Below are 22,665 nucleotides of genomic sequence, written 5' to 3' on the forward strand. Positions count from 1 at the left end.
TAGTCAAAGATGAATAATATAAAATATAAAAACTTAGTGTCACAGTTTCATAAAGCTTCCTATATTGTTATAGCGATAAATTCAAAATCAGTTTTATTAACTGGAAGTACTTCTTAACTTACAGTGTCTTAAGTTATTTAATACCTCTCACGAGTCACCTTCACATTATTCCAGTTCATACTTCATTCCTAACTAGTCAGTGGTGGACATTTCTTCAATTATTACATTTGAGAATTTCTTTTAATGACGATAAAACTACGTAAATAAGAAAGTCAATCATTAGCGATTAACATGAAAGAATTTAGAATTAGAAAACCAAAATTACCTACCGTTGCATTTCAAACTATCGCACTCCCGATATGTTAGAGAGGATTTGGGATGAACTGAAATGTCGGTTGGTTATTTTGAGGGCTGGTGGATACTGTTGGAGAGAGCACATTGAAAAACTTAAGACAATGTGAATTTGATACAGATGCTTGCAGACTTACAGTTAATAAAAATTTATTGATTTACGGCTTTGATAAAACTTTTTCAACATTTTAATTTTAAATTTGTTTAATCTGCATAACCATCATAAATCATAATGTATTATAATAATAGCCTGGTAAAAACAAAATATATGGTATTATACAATTGAAAATAGAACCTGAATTTAACTCGATGTTCCTTTCATTTTATAGTCTTACATAGGTAATATTGTATCTACAGTACTCCATATACCCATAGCCATATAGATAGTAGGTATCTATATAAATACCTAAATAATATTTTCAGGAATTTATGTACTTTGTGTCGTCCTTCCTTTTCTGTGTATATTTTGATGTCAGAGTTTTCAGTAGAAATTAAATTAGTACAAACCTTAGACAGTGAAAAAAAGACAAATTAATAGATACTCACATATATATTTTAAGAGCTGTGTCTGAAAATCCGATGAATACTTAAAATATTTTAAGATGAGGATTACGTTTAGGTGTCGCGGTCACGTCAGATGGACGCACGTGCGCTTTTATACCATGACACACGTTTTCGATTTTCCAACGTTGTATTCTTATGTGTTTTTTTTATCATTATTATTATTATTATATATTTTAGATTATGTCTTGTGGAATAATAACCCCGGAGTGTTTTGAGATTCATCAGCCGTGTTGTTGTTATTATTATGATTATTACTATATAGAATAAAGACAGGTTGCCCGATAGGTAAACAATGGATCGTTTCGGGTCGAGTTCACCTTTGGGGGCTTTGGGTATGAATTTTTCCATCAGAAACACAGCAAGCCACCAAGAACAATCGCGGGTCCGGGGGTCGTGTATAATAATAATCAATATATTCTATTATATTATATTTATGTACCTCTATATGTTATGGTTACAATATATAGTAGCATTGTGTATGTTAAAATAGTTTAACGGCGGGTGAATTTCTCAGATCCGACGTATTCCAGTTTCAAACATAATTTCGTATTTGTTCACGATGGTCGATGTTTGTAACACTTGTACTACAGTTGTACCTGATAGCTCTAATAATAATAATGTTATAATATTATATAATGTATAATTCTACGCAGTATAATATTGTATACCTAATCCCTACCAATAATAATACCTACTATTCTTTGCCTTGAGACGTAGACATAAAATTACGTTTTAGTGATGGCGTATAATGGATTTTTCATAGTTATATTTAATAAAATAGTCTTCTGCAAACCTCGAGCAAAAATAAAATAGGAATATAACTAGGCATCCTACTCGCAAGTCGAATAACTGGTAATGATAGTATTCCTTGTCAGGAAATTGAAAAATATAAACCAAATTCGAATGTATGATAATAAATTATACTATATATTATTCACGTCAGTGGAAATCGTATTATACTACGTCATGTATTATAGCTATGTAGGAAGAAGGTACTTATATATTATGTTAAACTTACGCCGAGTATACCTACGGTTACGAATGAAAACTAGAATGAAAATTGAAGTACCTAGTCATTCAAATTTTAGTTAATAATACGACAAAAATCTTATGCGTTTTCAATCTATTTTGACCTATTTTTATTGTATTTATATTCATATACAATATACATACATATATTTATATAATATATAGGTAGGTCACTTAAGGTAATGACTGTCGAATAAAGTAGTCTTGATATAATTGAGATATCTTAATATTTAGGTACGTTAAAATTTGAGTAGCAGATGCAGCATTCGTGAATATGATATTCTGACGTACAGAAATACCATCTTGAAACATAAAAATCAAAAAATTTAAATTAATTACATATAAACAGTAAACACACATACGTCTAATAACAAATGCGACATTGTGGCATATACACAATTTGAAATTCGTCATTACATCCCAAAATTCTCATTGAAATGTTGAATAGATATTAGAATATTATGATTTATTTGAAAATGATCTATTTTTACAATAATACAATATATAGAAAATATAATGAATTTGTATTTTAGATTCTGAAGTTTGAACGGAACAACGAATGTATAAGTCTAACAATAACAAAATGTGCTGCTTTTTCTTGTTTCGTCATCTTTTTTGTTTTCAATCTAACACATTAAATCTGGTTTTAGGAGATAAATTGGATGTATTTGGTTCTTCACCCACTGAAAATTAAGAAACATTTAGTAAAATATAGTTACTTTACTACACATCAAAAAAATCGATATCAACTACAAAAAAAACATACATCTTTGTAAAATCAATCATCACTTCGTTCAGAATTTAAAATAAAAAACATAAATTCAACAATATACGATTTCAATACGCAATTAATGAATACTTATATTTACGTCGCACGTAAATAAATAATAAAATAAATAATAAATAATTGTTTATTTAATAGTTGTTATTATAACCTTTATATTTTATTGATTAGAAATATCTTGAATAATGATCAATAAGTTGTACATTTTTTTTTATTTAAGATTAAGAGTTTAGGTCACGACAGATAACCTCTATCATTTGTATATGCGAAGAAGTAGCACCGTGAATAGACCGCAAATTTGATGTATAAATAAAACATCTACAAATAACATCTTCATTTGATTGATGCAACAAGTCAAACTTAAAATCATCAGACGATCGACCGAATAATGAATAACTGTAAGTTGACTAGGAATTAATGTTGGCATATTATATAATAATATAAATATATATAATATTACAATATTATATATTAATATATTTTATATTAAGTTAAATATGTTTTTTTTTTATTATTACAGAATCACAATTTTAATTTTTCAACCAAACGCAAGGCATTTCATAGAACTTTGGATAAAAAATAATTTGATCGGAAAAATTCTTTCAAAATGAATCCTAAAAGTGTCATCGTCTTCGTGTACGTATTGTTATTTTGCATCTTGTTTGTTGAAAGTAAAGCTGATATAGGACAATTTTACTTTGCGCCAATCAACCCCAATGTAGAGTTAAGAACTTTTCATTTTAGCGGTGCGCTTGCTTATCTTTCACAAGTAGCACATTATTCACCAGGTATTTGTTATACAATTTATGACTATATGACGAATTACAAATCAATACGTTTAGATGAAAGCTCTGTATCTGGAATAGATTTTTTTTCGAATGAAGCTTGCGCTGACACACCAAGTATAACATATGATCGTGTAGATATAAATTATAAATACGAAGGTTCAACATACAAGTCCTTTAAGGCATGTGGATCAGTAGAACCCGAATATTTTCCAGTTTTGACATTAAACTTTTCGAAAACTAACAATATGAAACAAAGTTTTTTCTTGAAAAAAGGAGAAGGCGAAGGAATCAAATTGGAATACGAACACGGTACTTGTAATGATTTATTTAAGAATAGTACACATTTCACTCAAATAACTCTCGATGATAAAACGAAGACACGATGTGTGGAATTTTATCGTAACGTCTTTTGCATTGGAAATGAAGATGCAATATACACTAATAATTCTAAAATATTTACTACTGTTGATTTAACGTTATACAGGAGTTTTAAGTCTTGTAAGTTTATCGAAGAATCGCATCCTGAGACTCCAATTGAATTTATGAACATTTTTGATTCATTATCGGATCGTGTCATATCACAACATTTACAAGGACGTAGTTTACGCCATAACTCGGAATTTGAATTTTGGGCTTTATTTATTTTTTATACTAGAGGTATAAACGGAGTTTGTAATGGATTAATACCGCTCTATAACACGGCTCCTACTGGCTTCATTTCATGGGAATTTTTATTGCCGACTTTTTATCGAGGTATAAGAATAGGTGAAGGTTACGAAATAGCTTTAAACATAGTAATAAATACCATAAGTGATTTCGAACTTAGTCCTAGCAGTTCTTCATTTTACATACGTCTGTATGAACTTGCTTTAGATGTTGTGCAGCATCGTACTACTCAAATGAATCCATATTCACCATTTCATCAACATGTATGTACAAATAGTAATAGAGATTGCGGGTCATATTTGCGACACGAACTTATCCTTTCATTGTGGACTGTAATATCCGATATAATGTACAGACTTCGTTACCGTTTAAATCGGAGAGATGATCTAGTTACAAGTGATTATGTTGTTAAAGAATTTGAAAAAATCAAAACTTTAAATCTTTGTAATAAAAATTTACATTATGATTCAAAAACTTCATTGAATTAAAAAAATTTAATTAAAAACATATTAGTCAATTAATTTTTTTATAAATTATTGTAGAACCATTTGTAAACAAAAAAAAAAAAAATAAAATATTGTACAATTATCCAATTTTAACCAACGATTTACAATGATAATATTGTAACGAAAAATGTTTCCTAATAAATGTTTTTTATAATTTATAATTTATATATTTTTATTTATCATATGAATTGATTGTGTTTCACTAACATTATTTATTTTATATATCAGATAGGAATTCGATTAAAAATTCGAATATTTGACTATTTTTTATTGTATTCGTTTAAAATATTTGTTTTTTGGCATACAATTCGAACGCAGCCAAATATGTGTGATTACATCATAACCTATTTACCCCTGAGGTTTCTTATAAATTGTTCTTATTGTAGTTAAAAAAAAAAATCAAAAATTCTTATTCACATTTTTTTTAATAAGTGTTTAAAATTCATATATTGACAAAATTCGTCAAAATCATAAGTATTTATAAATTATTTTGTAGTTAAAAATTCATAAATTATTGTATAAGTAGCTATGAGTTGAGAATTTAATTTAATATTTTCCATCAGTATATTGAGATACTGTGCTCCTTGACGAAGACCGAGTCAAAATCTTTGCCCGGAATGGACATGACTGAGAGTTATGGTTTGGGAAATTGGCTGAAAAAGAGAGTTCGATGCTAAACGTGGCATTCGTGGTCTTTGATTCCAGGAAAAATACGCCGCATTCTACAAAGTATTCATAATCAATGAATTATTTAAACTTTAAATGTAAAACTTAAAACTAGTAAATTTAATGCAGTAAGACAGTAGTGTACTTAAATTGCCGATTTAAAGCGCCGCGTAAGCGTGTTATTTAATTGTTAAAAATATCTTATACTTATTAAAATTACTGTTACAAATATGCGCTTGTCCGAATTTCAATTAAATTTTCTATTTAACATGTTTAAATGAAAATTGTAATTAATAGTTCAATAGAATATTTATATTTTGACTATTGAATATACTATTTATATTTATTTATATTTTAAATATACTATTTACTCATGTAAATCATGATATTTTTAAAATAGCTATAGAAATAATCAATTTAAAAAATCTTTAGATAGAAAAATTAATTGAAACTACCGATAAAAAAGTTTTATAAAAATACTTTTTACAGCTTAAATATTTAGCAAATTAAAAGGTAATTTTGTTTTAAACATTTTAAAATCATGTAGAAGAATTTAAGTGCTACAAACTAGGTACTCAGAAATGTAATACATTTTATACTTTATATACTATATATACTTTATACTCAATTTTTTTTCTTTAATTCTCTGTTACTTATAATAATGACTATAAGAAAAAAACAGTTTAATATATATTTATTTCAATCTAGCTAAGTGTAACTAATAAATGGATATACTTAATCACGTACCTCCAGTATACATTTTTTCCCACCATCATCATTCATCATCATACATGTAACATACACAATGCATTTACTATACGAGTATAGTTTGTTTATATTTATTATTATAAAAAAATATTTTTATCTAAATATCTTGTTTTATTCTTATAACGTATAATATATACATATTATTTATGTGTTATAACAATTTAGAGTTTAATATATTTTTTATCACACTTATAGTGTAGATAAGGTCATTACATGCCAATTTGACCTACTGAAGTAACTATCTCAATCTTGAGCTGTATTTTTATAGTTATATTAGTAGTATCCAAAGTTAATTTGAGTATAAACATTTTGGTATAGTATTAAGAGGTAGTCAACATACCATATACTAATCGTTTACCTGACAACAATGTATAATTATATTTATCAGAAATTCCATTGATGTCGTATAGTAAGTTGGTGAGCGAGGGTGTACCATTAATATATAGTATTTTCAAACCACTTTAAGTAATATTTTGTGATGTATGTGATATAAAAAATTATAATGATTATTACACAAGCACATATACTAAAACATTGAGTAATTTCTGTTTAAATTTGTAATAGAAGTAATATAGGTTAAAAATGAATAAAAAAATTAAGTGTTAATTATTATTTTTTTTGTATATTGAATTTCAATTTGTAGACAGTAAAATACTTTTATTTTTTATTTTAAAAACAAAATTGTATGTCTTGCTTTTTTTGAGGTTTCACAGTTAACTACTAATTTAATTAAATTAAAAGTTGGTTTATGTTGAGTCCATATATTTTTCTTATTATGTATTGACAGTTGATACTATTATAATTTTAATATTACAGCTTTTATCTGACAGAAATTATTATTGCAAAATAGTATTTACACAGTCTAGACATAATTTACAGGTATTAATTTATCCACTAATAATATATCAGTTAACATTCTTAAATATATTTATTTATAATATTTATCCAATAGGTATATTATTGATTATTTTTTAGTTTTTAAGGAATTAAAAATAAAAAAATGTTTTACATTCATCCACTTAGATCTACAAACCACAGTTTTTTGAGGCTTGATGCTATTTATAGAATTTGAAGATTTATTTTTATTTTTTTCAAAAATTTAATAAAAATTTATTATTCAAGACTTGATGATCAACCACGTTGGTTGCAGGCGCGGAACCAGAATTTTTTTTTTTTGGGTGGGCCCGTAAATTTAACCACAAAAGATAGAAGGTATACAGTAAAATTATAATTGAATGTGGAATATTATATTGTTTTGTTATTTACGATTACTAAATAATAAATATATAATACATATAATAAATTCTTATAAAACTTTTAATAAAAATTCTAAAATAACAACTTAAATGCCAATATTCGTGGATCCGCGCCTAGTTGGTTGATTTCATTATAAAGTACACTACTTCACAAATTCTTTAAAAATATTTTACTAATAAATAGAAAGTAACAAATTAGAATTTAAATATTTACCAGAATGAAGAAAAGGTAGAACAATTTGCTACTTTATACAATCCTCACGATTATGATGTCTTAAAATAATATTTCATTAAATGATTTTTCTCGAGGTTTTTTTTTGTCTTGAATATAAATTAAATTAAATAATTATAATTTAATATTATTACAATGTTACATTATTTTTATTTATAAATGTCCTAAATATTTAATATGTAGTGCTCTGTGGTAATTAATAAATATTATTTTTTAATACTTAAGGCTACAAAGTATTATTTTATTTCAACATTTTTTAAATGTATAAACTATGGATTTTATTTGTGTATTTAGAGATTTAAACCAGAAAATATATTATTAGACCAACATTATTAAACTTACTAGTAAAAGACTATGGGATATGATCTATCCTCATACCCCCCCCCCCCCCGTAAATACGCCACTGGATAATGTTACTCATGCATTTTGCGGCACAATTGCATACATTGTAAGAAATCCCAAAAGATTGAGAATCTATTTAAAAAAAAACATCAATTTATGATATCAGGGCACCAGAAATTTTGACTAGGAGTGGTCATGGAAAACCAGTTGATTGATGGTCACTTGGAGCTCTCATTTTTGACATGTTAACTGAAACTGTAATTAATATTGTTAAACTTAGTTATGAGTATTACAATTTTAATTTGTTTATATTTATATTTACCTTCAAGCCATCTTTTAGAGCTGATAGTACGGATAGTACAGAAGACACTATGGATAATATACTTACTAGAGACCTTGAAATACCACTATATGTATCTATTGAAGCTAGTGATCTCCTCAGTGGTGTATTTACGGGGGTGGTCCAGGGGTACTGAACCCCTCCCTCAGAGAAAAAAACCGATACATATTCTTGCAGTATAGTAAAGTAATAAGTATAGAAATTGGTATTCTGTGTATTCTGACGACGGTTTCCAAGTTACAGTTAAACATAATGTGTGATAAAGCTATAAAGGCAATAGTTAATATAGTTTTCATAATTTATATAGGTAAATTATTTAATTATGTATAAACTGTGGACCCTCTCAGAAAAATATTGAAAATACGCCACTGGATCTCCTAAGCAAATTACTTGAAGTAAGTAAAAAATAAACTTGTTATAATTTGATTCATGATATTTTTGTACAATACAAATTGTATTATAAATGTTAAATATATGTATGTATATATATTATATAATATATACATAAAAATAGAAATATTAGATAGGAATTTTAAGATATAATTATTATCTTATAGATAGTATTCAAATATTGTATAATTCATATTGTTTATTGTTAATAATTATGACGTAAACTAATTGTAATTAAGTAAATATTATTTTTCAAATTGACAGAGACAAGTTAGCTATAGATTAGGTTTGGGTTTAAATGAAGATGAAGAGATCAAAAAGCATTGTTTTTTTCAACAAATTGACTGGAAAGATATAATAAACCGTACCTGCAAAGCTCTATACATACCAAAATTAGTAAGCTCACTCTAATGATCATTTTTCAATACAATCGTGTATTTATTAAGTTATTATTGTTTAGAATGGTGCAGACGACATCTAATAGTTCATTTATTTGAATAGCTTTACTGTTTTTATTTCCACTAAATCATCCATAACTACACTGTACCTGTAATATAATAGTACACATTTATTATTTTTGTATATTTGCTTGATTAGCAGCACGATAATATGTATATATTAATAGATATAAGCATATATTATATAATTAAATTTCATTTAAGCAATGATTTACCTTTTTAACAGAATGCATAAATCGTTTGGTGCTCTTTCAAATGAGAACTTTTCATAGGCAGTAACTTGTCATTGACATCTTTCACAAACAAATTCGCTTAATTGTTCTTTTTCAAAATAATTTTCTTAAACGTCATTGACGTTGTCAGATTGCTTGATATCAAGTATGCGATATTGGAAATGTTGAAATGTAGTTGATATGTGTCCACATTTATTACACGCACGACGCACTGAACTCTATACATGGAGGGTGCATAGAATATTAAAATTTGTCGATCATAATATTATGGACAGAGACATATTGATTCCGTTTTCATGGAATAATCAATAACTCATGAAAACATACCGCTGTTTTTTAAATTATGTTTTTAGATTATCAGAAATTGCAAAGGCTTTTCAAAAAGCATTCGTCCACTGAATTGTAGATATTTTTTTATGAATAAAGTGTCCTATTTAGGACACTTAAGATATGTTAAAATTGCAATTTGACAAAGAATAGAAGACTTCTCAATAATCAAAGAAAATTGGTAAATTAAAAATGTATTATAATTTTACTACAATATACATTATTGCATTGATATCCAATAATTTATATTATAAAAGCAAGTCCCGATTTTTGTCACGCTTACAAAGTTACAAATCCACACCGCTCAACGTATCGTCATAAAGTTTTTTACTGTTATACATGACAGTTTTCTGGAGGTTTTAGTACCACTTTTGTTAGGGAACGTCCAATATTTTGAAATTTAGTAATTTTTTTAGAAATATGTTATTTGTATCTAAACACACTATTTGGTGTGAAAACGAAACATATCTACGTGTTCCTATAGTAAAAGTGTAGTATGTATATATCTTTATTTAATTTATTTCGAAAAGGGAACATAATAAGTTACACACAAAATAAGATTTGTGTCTCTCCTGTAAAATTTGGATTTCGACGTAGGTATATGTATTTTATATTATAATATATTAGAAAGTTTTTTTAAAGCGTATACTTAGTTAAGCAATCGCTCACGACCCACCTCAGAATGTGTATATAGAATCGACAATAAATCAGTTATTTTTGTGGACATCTATGAGATGTGACAACGGCTCAGTGCTTTGAACGATCCTGCGGAGTTAGAAGTATCGATCACTGGGTTCTAATTACGACTGACGAACTTAATCTTGAGACTCGAGTAGTTAAGATAGGTTTAAACGTAGGTATTCAATAATAATAATAACCAACAGAAAAGTAGTATAGTAGTCAAAAGCGCACTGATTGGCTGTATGATGCAAAAACCCACAAGATGCCATAACCAACGTTGTTATTTAATAATCATTATTATTGTTATTCATTTAACGAAGTTATTATATTATTATATAATTTATTTCCTGGGTGTAAGAATAATGATATTAATGTGAGAAAAAATTGTTTTTATTATCTATACGTATATATTTATGAGAATTTATAAACACCTTAAATTACAATTATTTTGCGTGGGTATACTTTATAGCATTTTATGATCCAAATAATTATAAGACAAAGAAAACAGCCCCACAATTTGCAAATTTGTATCCACGGGGGTGGAGCACGCTTTGACAGTTAGTAATATATATTATACTATAATATTTTAATAATTACTACAAGAGTAGGTACAAGATAATATATCCATTGCTTTCTGTAAAAAATAGTTTAACTATGGTATTTAATATTGAAAAGGTAGGCAAGGGGATATAATATTTCAGTCCTATTATAGTGTCGATGAGTGGGTCACTGTTATGGGCGTGTTAAAATATTTTTATTAAACAATACTTTTATTATTGTATGCAAAAAATGATTCTGACATGAGAAAGTAAAATGTAAATAAATACGGCCTAAATACCGACCATCCATATATAATATGTACATATCAAATATATTAGTATATTAATATTTATACTATTATAATATTCTATTTATATTTATATTAATATATACTGCAAAAGCTAAAGCGTGTCTACGTATAGTTATTATAATAATTTACTCAACACTTTATTATAGAGTACGTAGACAGATATCGGAATAATACTTTTTACTGTACCTATATACTCGATGAAGGCAAGGCATTTATCGTCGATGTTTATATGGATTTACATGTATTCAATGATTTTAACGATTTACAACGGCACATTACGCATTATGTGTTCGTGCCCACTACACTCTATATACCATATACGATGTAGGCTTATTTCCCGTTCATATACATTATAATGATATACAAGACGGTCAAGATAAAAGACTGTTGCAGTAGTAGTTGGCGATTTATGGTTTCATAAATATACTTCGTAACATACATAATATTATTGAACAAAGCTAATACACGTATCTGATACAATATATAGCAGTATGTATAGACATATAGTGTATAATATACTAGCCGTGTAGAAAGTCTAGACACTAGATTTAACACATTCAAGTTTACGTATACGTATAGTAAAGTATGTTATGATCACTATTCCTTTTAAATCACTATATTACTGTAATACCGTAGGTAGTACACCATATTTAATATTATATTAATATATATTTAGCATAAATATGAAAAGTTTAAAGAATAGAGATGATCTACTTTTGTTTTTAACCTAATTATATTATATGTGTGATGAGTGTATATAATAATAATTGCAAACACATACACACACACACACACACACACATATAATTAATGTAGCACGTTCATTTAGAAAAGTAGTTAAACAGTATGTATATATTAATATTATATGATGCCCGTTGTAAAATATATGAAACAATCCAATTGTATTACAGTTGAATTTATTTTTTTTTTAAATACTATTTCATTAGTTATTTATAAATCTATTGAATGTACACTGTATAAGAACGTAGCCAGTGGGGAGGGGTTAGGGTTCATACCCCCTCCTCCCCCGAAATTATAATATTTTTATAATATCATATTTTATTGCCTACACAATATAATATATTCATACTCAAACATCCCCCTCCAAAATATTTTTTTAGCTCCAGTCTTGACACTGTACATAACCGAATACCTTATATCTAACCTATTGGACTATTATATTTATTTACAGTTGTAATTATTTTATTTAGTTAATAATCAGCTTAAAATCTACTCAACTTATAAAAGATGATGCATAGATAGGTCATGTAATTTTAGCATATAAATATATTATATTCATAATGTAAAATGCACACTTACATTGACTACACAGCGGCGTAACTGGTAAACATTGCAAGCGTTTATTATTCGCCGGTGTTTATCACCTGCCCATTTATTTGCATAATATACACGTATATTTTATATTGGTTGTTTAGCAAAATAAATTTTAACGCAAGCTCCTCGGGCCAAAAGAAATAATCCATTATTGCAGCAGTAGGAAATAATGTATTTTCTAAGAATTTATTTCACTGTAGCCTAAAGGAACACGTACTCATTATTAATAAATAATAATAACTAATTCGTTTTTCTAATCAGTGATATATTATTAATATTCATTACCTATAATATGTATAACCATTGAAGATTGAAACAGCTGTATCTAGATATAGTGTATCTATATATTATTTATTATTATTTTACGGATTTTCTTTTATGTAGAAACACTCGAAACTAAATTATTTTTCTTACATTGGTTCCCAAAATCATGTGTGCCATGGAAACGATCTGCTGCAGAAATAATTATTTTACAGAACACATATAAAATCTTTATGGGTGATTTATTCATTAATATATTCAGAAATATTAAATATAACATTGTGTTATATATTGTACAATTTGTTTCAACAAATTTTGGTAAGTTTAAGTGATATTGCTTAGTGTAGGCGTGTAGCCCACAGTCCACATAAATTATACGATGTACAGATATATGAATAAAAATAAAAGATATTTTATATTTTTATAATTATATTCAGCATAAGCTGAAAAAATAAAAAAAACATTAAAAATATAACTATAATAATAATTATTATAATATATTATACTGCTAAGTATAATAAATAATATTAATATATTTATTTGCAACTATACGCGCGTATCTATAAATGTTTTATTTTTATAATGTCGTTATTTATGTATCTAGGTATCATTTTTCTATATAAAAAATATTAACCTCAAAAAATAAACGTATTAGTAATAACTTCATACTCGTATCTGATTTTAATGCGTGCTGAGGCCGTATGTATCAAGTACATACATTTAAGTTTGTACCATAAGACGTTTTTTATTTTCGTTTTACATTTGTTTAATATAATATAATAATACTGTAAAAATGTGTAAAGCGTTCATAATAGATTATATATTATATACACTATACAGGCATAAATTTAAAAAGTATCTAATTACCTGTGTTTAAAATAAATAGTTTATGAGTTATATGGTTAGGTTGTTATAGGTTTTTGTAAATTATGAGTATTATAGAAAATATTTTGTGATAAAATTGAACACACGTTTACACACTAGTATATTGGAAGACATAATATCGTTGACATGAGAAGTATTTAGTATTAATATAAAGCCGACAAAGACATTTTTGGGGAAAATATTTAAATATATCTATGACTTCTATAAACATTAAAATGAACCCAACAGTTAGATAAAAATATAGTTTTCGATCCAATCAATAGATCTAAAGTCAAAGACATGAAAAATGAATCCGTTGTATTATTATCATTTATCACTTGTGTATATATATAATAATATGTTGTATACGTCAAATATTTCGATTCCAATAGATTTCTTCGACGTTAGGTGTTTGATATATATATATATGAAAAAGATCCTACTGTTACGAAACGCATAATATAATAACACCGTTGCAGTGCTGCAGGGGACGTGACTGTTACAAATGTCTATTTCATCGGATACGTGACTATTTTAAACATCCGAGGACACAAAATATATCATTATGTTATATAAGTACGCGTAAAATTACACATTTTTTTGAAATAATGAATTCATATAAGCTATCGATAGAAATCGAAAACGATTAGTCTTTTAAGTACCTAGGTACGTTTATTTTATAAGTATATAATATAATATATGATTTAATACGCCATATTTTACATACATTATAGGTCATGCGATCGTATTTTACAGACACACGTTTTACTAATGAATATTTAAATCCCTTATATTTAAAAAATAATAATAATTTAAGATCGCTATAACCATTAGTTTCGACACGGTTTTAGGGGGAAGTGATGGATATCACGTGTATACAATAATAATCATTATGATAATATAGTGTATAGCCTATATAGCTGGTGGCAAAGGGTGTACATTTTGACGGGTGCGTGATGTAATGCGGGCGCATATTATACTTATTTTTTTTCACCCCCGTATAATGCGTGGTAGTGGGTTGTATGGGCGAAAAAAACACAATATATATATATTATATATATACTATACGCGTATAATATTATACTCAACTGTATGCTCACCGAAAATAAAGACGCTGAATAATCCGCCTCTTGCCGGCGCGAGACGTATCCATAATCCGATATTATTAAACAAATCTCTCGACCCGGTTGGAGACTGCGTTTTGTACCAATAATTGCTGTAAACTGTGTGTTCTGATCTGTAAAAAGAAAATAATAGTTATTTTCCGTTGTCCGCACACATCGCGATATAATTCCTATCATCATTTCGTTTGCCACGCATTCTAAAGCACGGCACCTGCCTCTGTTTTCGTTTCGATATTATTACAAACGCACACACACACACGCGCGCGCGCACACATGGTGCGTTATACATTATACATATGGGCATCTATTCCATTACGTGTAGATATTATTATATTTACAATCGAAATGGAACATTGCAGCCAGGGGCACGATCGTATAGCCATTAAATAACATAAAAAAAAAAAATAGTAATAACAATACTGGAACTTTGAATCGGTATAATACGCATAATAATATATATTCACCGTATTTTGATCCGAACATAATTATTCGTGTTTAATTCCCGAAATGCTACCGCGGGTTAAAGGTGGAATTTGTTTAAACGATTATATTATTATTATGTTTCGGTTTTAATAGTGTACAGGCGTTTCACGCGATACGACCCGACCGGATGGTGCCCGAAGGTTTATAAGCTATCGTATACATGATGTGAGTTTGGAACAAAAATCGTTAACTAGTGTAAGATATATTATTATAAGTATAGCGTTGCAGTAGTTTCAAATCGAAACCGATAGGTATATCGAACAGTTGTAGAATCTACGTAGACTATACGTATGTTATATACGGCCGGTATTAAATTTTTGACGTTTGCGTACAATTACATAGGTATTATAATGTGTTCTGCTTCTGTTGTGTGGGAATTCATACATTTTGATTAAACATATATTGTTGAATAATAATATAGGCCATTTACTATTTAAATGAAAATAATATTAATAACTATAAAATTTTCACTGTGGTTTGATATACATTTAATTGTCAAATTTTTGATAAGGTTCTTAAAAAAATTCACACACACAATAAACGCGTATTTTAAATAATTATCATCACTTAGCATAATGTAAACCACGATTTATTTTTAATAATGTTAATAGTTTCCGGTGGTTTTTTTTTATCAGCTTCACATTTTTTTTTTATAAATCTGCAATATGACAAATATAAGTTTATAACCACATACAGCTGATATTATTATACATTCTGCACTATCAGTAATTAGCGTATTTTAGACTTGTTTAAATATTTTTTTTTTTATCAAATCATACTATTTATGTATTATATTGAATATACATACGAATTTGCTATAAATATGTAACACATTTCCATATTTGTCTACCCAAAATACTATATTTATTTTGGATGATTTGTGCGATTAAATAGTATTTTCCTATACTCGAGATTTTTTTGTGATTGATCAAAGTGTATTAAATCATTATAAATTATAAAAATCGTCAAAAAATACGCATTCGAGTAAAATACTATAAATTAAATACCTACTTCACAGATTTCCGAATACACTCTACACAAATTTCGTAGGCGTTTATTACACTTTTATGATGTATTTTTTTTGTATATGTAATTAGTAATCGTAATGAGTATAATAATATTATGTTATTGCGATTGAAACGTCTGCACAATAATTATTGACGTTTCGGTCGATTGTAAGTTACACGATTTTATTATAGGCACGACGTTTTTTTCGTACTATACGTAGGTAACAAATAAACACGATATAATCGTATCGTCGCATTAATAATGATCGATAATAGTGCAACGACAACAACAGCAACAACGTCGCGATTTCATATACATATATATATATTATTATTATAAAACACCTTTACGTATATAAGACCTACGCCTATATATATATAATATATTATACACTATAGCTATAGCCGTTCTACTCATATTTATAACAACATCGTTGCTTCTCGCTCGTGTATTATGTACGTAATATTATATTCGTAAAAAGGTACGCGGATATCTCCACGCCAGCGACACGGTCACGTTTTATTTGTACTCGATAAATGAACGACTCTGAAAGCCGCGTGTAAGTCCGAGACTCGGTGGTTCGCCGCCGGTTTAATGTATGAGAACACACAACTGCCGTATACTGCACTCGCACACATACACACGTTTATATAAGTATTATAAAGATGTCGTATATACGTCGTGTATGAAATGTGTGTATGTGCGTGTGTGTATGTGTACCTATACTCCCCGAAGAGTTCGTGACGATTATGTTATTTAGCCAAAGACGTAATAATAATATTCAATTGACTTAGACGCAACAATTGGCTAATGCTTTGATTGATGATTTTTTCTCTCTTTTTTTCGCCGGACATAACATATACCCTATATATGTTATTATAAACGATGCGAGTGTGGTATAGGTTTACGTATATATAATTTATAACGTATACTACCACTAATAATAATAATAATGATAAAATGGTATATACGCGAGTATAGGACGATTAATAATCCCGAAACGTATTAACGTGGTACCACATAATTCGTATCACGTGTGGTGTATAGTAAGTCGAATTTATTGACTTATATCGCAAACGATTTATAAATATGATAAATACAACGTGCACGCGAAGGAAGCTGTTTCATTGTCGTGAATAATACCAATCATTATTATTGTATGAAATTATATAATTAAATAAGAAATAATCTGGTGGAAAACTGTTTTGCATTCAACGTTGATTATTGACGTGCATATGTATGACGGACTTAATTTTTCACGATATAATAATACATCAATGTATATGCCATTTCGTTAAGTCGATAAGTAGGTTCGATTTGGTTTACGAACGATTCGAAACCTGTAAACCCTTTAGCTAGGTATGTGTTTTTGGTATACAAGTACCGTAACAAATATGTAAGCGTAGGTATACGATAATTTATATATATATATTTATTTTATATGTATGTATTTATAGAAAATCAATTTCGACGGTCTGTGGTGTAGTCTTAAAAACGTACAAATACGTGTGGGAAAGTTACTGCGGTCAAAGTGGTGAGTTTTAATAGATTTTCGTACGCCTCGTTTACCAGTAATCGCCGTTGTTCGGTGTCATTAAATCAATGGTCCGACCAAAAATTATCATGAGATGCATTTACAACTATAAAGTATAAACCGTTTTGAAGTTGTTTATTTTGTAATTTGTAATATAATGGTTACCGGTTAGTGCTGGATCCGGTGATCGATTATTGACAAATGATTGAAAATGGTAACCGAATAACTATATAGGACCTAACCAATACATTTATAAATAATTATATATATATATATACTCGTAGTAGCCTATATACTGTATAGGTATAATAGTAGCAGACACATGCAGTGAATATACATACACCTATATACAGTAAAACATAATTAAAATTTCGTTTGAAATAAATAACGTTAGCGTTTTGACGACTGCTCACCAATTTTGGCAATGTCTTATAATAAAAACCTACAAAATTTATTCATAAATTGATACTTTCACTATAAATTTCCTTTAGTTTTCATATGTTATGATGTAAATAGATATATGATATAGTTACTGGTTTTGTAATAGTACGAGATTGGAGTACTGCCAATACGACGGGTGACGTGAATACAATATTGATGAAAAAAAAACCAAAAAAACATCGTAAATTGACAACGTAAAAACTTTACCCTGTATCCTATCACCTGTCTACGAAATACAATTCGATGGGGCACGTTCTCGAAGAGCTTCTTCGGTGAAACCATCAGGCCACCGAGTGACGGCCGCTACTATACACATATGTGCATTATATATGTATAGGTATTATCATCATATACTATACCAGCTCTTTATAAATCGTGCTCTCCAAATAGGCACCTCGCATCGTCTACACCTACCTGTATACCTTCGACCTGTCTATATATTATTATTATTATAACGATCGGTAATCGTATTTAACGCCGTTCAGATGGATGTGCCGTCGGGCGATCACAATACAACGCGCGCGCAAGCACGTGCCCGTCTATATAATATTATATTATACATTGTAAGGAGACCATTGTTCGGTAATGTCCAAGGACACATGGAATGATAATATGTCAACTCGCCCTGCCGGCGTTGAGGAAATAATAAAAACAATAGAGCCTTGTGTCGCTGCCGCCGAGGGCAATGAACACGCTGAACCACATTTCACATCATGTATTATTGTATTATTATTATTATTATTATGCGTGTACGACAAAATATTACAATATCATAAAATATGATATACATATGGATTGACAACTGAACGCAAAAGACGGTTTTCAGTGCACTCCAAATGAGTATCATATTATAGACGATTATTGAACATGATATTTTGTCACTGTCGACTTTGCCGTTGCATACTCATATAATATTATCAGCTATAGTATTATGGTGTTAATGGTGTTATACAAATAGTTAAAATACGAGTATGATGTGGGTTACAAAGTTGCACTTGTTATTGGATGATGAATTTTTGGACCATCTAGGCTGGCTCGAGCAAAAAATGTTTTTTTTGTTTTTTGCTTTTATAAAGCTACGACGAATAATATGACATATCAAAAAAAAGTGATAACATACCAACTGAGGACACGATGCATACCATACTTGCCTGCCTCAGAGCAGATTGTCAATATTAAAGGATTTTTAGTTTTTTTTTTCATGTTTTCGGCAATTTCTATCAACTTGATATAATAGCCAATAGCCATTTGTTGTCGTGATATACTGCAGAACTAAAAAATATTAACATCTGCTTGATAAAAAAATTAACATTATTCGCATATAAATAAATAGTTATAAAAAACCATTATCCATTATCACTTTCGGTTGATTCAATTATCAGTAATGTTGTAATTATTTTTTTATTTTTTAGGCAAAGTTTTTTTTTTAATTTCTTCTTTATCATGCATAAATTATATAGTAGCTACTAAAATAAAATTTTTCCTTCCCCAATTATTACTTATTTATAATTTATACAATATCTCCTTTTAATAAGAACAGTATAGTATACTATTATTTTATTAGTTTTTTTAGTAGTTTACTATAATACTATACATAGTATAGTATAATATAGGTAAATGGTAAATTTATTTATATAATTTAAATATTTATGTTTTTGTATACATTTACTACCTAATACCTACCTTATTTTTTTGATTTTTAGTATAAACAATTTAAATATTTTAATAATAATTGTTTGTGCAAATAATTGTTTATATAAAATTATTTTACTTAATTGTGTTTTACTTGTTCATATGGATACGCATTTTTATACTGTATTCAAGACGTCATATAATTATTACATTTTGATGTTTAAAATAAGGTGATATACTATAATACGTCAATGAGCGACTTATAGTCTATTTATATTAGATATATACACAAGACACAACTCATTCTAATTTATTTTCAGGAACATAATATAATCAGGTGTGTATAGCCTTAAAGTAATAACCTACAGGGGGCTTAGGACGTTTAAGTTATATATTTTCATACTTATATAATCTAATCTAACAAAAAGCTTACATAGTTAAAAACTTATTAAACTATTTAAAACTTTAGCATTTTAAAACATTAATTTTTAGGTAATATCTATAAAAACATGTATTTTTATAATATAAAATCTATATTACGGGAAGGGGGGGGGGTTAATACCCAAAACCCTCCTTGTGTACATAACTCTATATAATCATATCAATTCTACACTAAATGTTATTGAGAAACTGTAATCCATTAAAGTTTATGATTGATATCTCTTGCTCAAAATTAGTATGCAGTGAATTTTAGTTTTAAAAAATGAAACATAATAATATACTGTTCCACCTTCCAAAATTTCATACCATTTACTAAAATGTTAATAATTATTAGAGGTCAGATAAATTCTTTAAAAGAAAAAAAATTATGGTGTCTACTATATATATGAATTGACAAAAATTTTGCCAAAGAAAATTGATCAACTACTAATTTTTGCGTATTTTTGCGTGTTATAAGTAAAAGATGTTAATCTTAGAATAAATTCTTGTTAAAATACGCAGACTAAAAAAGTCTAAACAAAACATAAATATCAAAACTACATTATTAATTATTATTATGAGTTTAATGAAAGCGGGTTCTTTGTGAATAAAATGTTAAAAAAAAATTATTGTTAATAACAATAATAATAAAAAGATAAAGAAGAAAGAGTTGATTATTTTACAAACTTGGTTTATTGTTGTTTGCATTCTAACAAAATAATAAAACAAATTGTTTTATCATGTATACTATAATAGAAACTGTGTTTAATAAAACATAACCGCCCGCAGTATACTCAGTACAACCCATTATAACACCAAGCTCTTGTACTCGAATAAAAGTAAATTGATTTAGTGTTATAATTTAGTATTTTTATTTGTTTACACATTTGAATTGTTTATACAATATCCAAAACCTGGATATAAACAATAATGTAGTCGATAAAGCATTTTTTTTTAAAAGTAGCGTATAATAACTACTGTGAGGAATTATTTGTTATTTTAAATAATATTTAAAATATTATGTTGTGTTATGTTAGCATCGATGCTGACTGCTGACGACGTCTATAGATACATCGTCAAGCATTTTATTAACATCAAATATAGTAGAGTGAGTAGACTTTCGGACTTGACGTCATAAAAGATGTGCAAGTATCCGCTGTTGCTTATTGTGCTTATGTTAATTACATAGTGTACCTGTTAATACATAATAAGCCATTTTGTTATATCAAATCAATAGTGTTATTATTATTATCCTCACACTTTATACCTAATTTATTCATATAAGTTTTAGTTTGTTTTTTATCCTACATAATCATTTATGTGTCCCCGGCACATTATTGAAATTAAAAAAAAAAAAAATTAGGTTAATATTTAACATGTATTTGCATGTATTTTATTTATGAGTGATATCAAAAATTATACGGAGGAATTTAGTATTGTAATTAGTATAAATGAAAAGTATGCAAACACACTCTAATTACATGCTAAATACTTGTTAAAAATACTTATTTTTTTAATTCTAATATAGGGTGCTATGCCATAGGTTATTTTAATATTTATATGCAATGTTTCGGTAAGTATGTTTTAGTCGGTTCTGTACCCCCTGCAAATCCCGTGAATCCCATTACTCCGCCCTCCCTATCATGCGCGTGCCCGGCCATGCCCCTCCATGCCTATCACGGCCGTGCCCCTCCCCTCCATGGATGTCATGCCTATCTGTATAGAATAGTTAACTTACAATAATCTACTGTGAAACTGAAACCAATAGAATATTTTTCTTATTGATCTGAATTTAAAGGTGACTAAGTATATAATATCATTCTTTTTCTATACATATTTTGTATACATCTATTTTAGTAATTACTTTCTATACTATACAAAATGTTCATTGAATTTAAAACTATTGGTTTCTATAGTATTATTATCGTTAGTATTTAAAATATAACACATGACAAGTCGTCATATTATATTAATGTAGGTGTATACAAGGTGACTGTATAATTATATACTTCTATAAATGATTTACTAAAATGTTTACAATTCTTTATTAAAATACCTTGTCATCTACTACGTAAAATAAACACACTCAATTTAAATAAATTATTAAATTATTTTAACGCGTATACATGCATATATTGTACTTATCTTATAAGTGTTTGGTTACTAACGAGTATAGTTTAAATCAGAATTGAAAACTTGTTCACCATCACCATATAAATCTTAAACTGTGAAATATTAATAGAAATATCAAGCATGCGTTTGCAATGCACCAATCTTCTCTGGTGAATGTAGAAGCTAAATAAATAATAACTTAGAAATTATTACACTAAAA

General features: G+C 27.8%; 1 protein-coding gene and 1 long non-coding RNA gene across 4 annotated transcripts; one reads left to right on the forward strand and one right to left on the reverse strand.

The window, feature by feature from the left end:
• Positions 1-2,967: 2,967 nt before the first annotated feature.
• On the forward strand, positions 2,968-4,849 carry LOC114131532 (uncharacterized). Of its 2 annotated transcripts, XM_050197117.1 has the most exons (3): positions 2,968-3,126; positions 3,249-4,269; positions 4,390-4,849. In XM_050197117.1, exons 2-3 carry the CDS (start codon positions 3,336-3,338, stop codon positions 4,668-4,670), a joined length of 1,215 nt encoding a protein of 404 aa, XP_050053074.1. In that variant the 5' UTR covers positions 2,968-3,126; positions 3,249-3,335; the 3' UTR covers positions 4,671-4,849. The 2 variants fall into 2 exon arrangements, with proteins under 2 accessions (XP_050053074.1, XP_027852580.2); XM_027996779.2 differs by having other exon boundaries at positions 3,249-4,849.
• An 884-nt stretch (positions 4,850-5,733) lies between these two features.
• Positions 5,734-12,993, reverse strand: LOC126548966 (uncharacterized). Of its 2 annotated transcripts, XR_007603091.1 has the most exons (6): positions 12,852-12,991; positions 12,552-12,767; positions 9,356-9,591; positions 9,071-9,229; positions 8,275-8,557; positions 5,734-8,207 (listed from the first exon to the last, which is right to left on the reverse strand). It is a non-coding gene; the product is annotated as an uncharacterized LOC126548966 (long non-coding RNA). The 2 variants fall into 2 exon arrangements; XR_007603090.1 differs by having other exon boundaries at positions 5,734-8,557; positions 12,852-12,993.
• Between the last annotated feature and the right edge of the window lie 9,672 nt (positions 12,994-22,665).

The sequence above is a fragment of the Aphis gossypii genome, chromosome 1, assembly GCF_020184175.1.
Source record: "Aphis gossypii isolate Hap1 chromosome 1, ASM2018417v2, whole genome shotgun sequence".
NCBI lineage: Eukaryota > Metazoa > Arthropoda > Insecta > Hemiptera > Aphididae > Aphis > Aphis gossypii.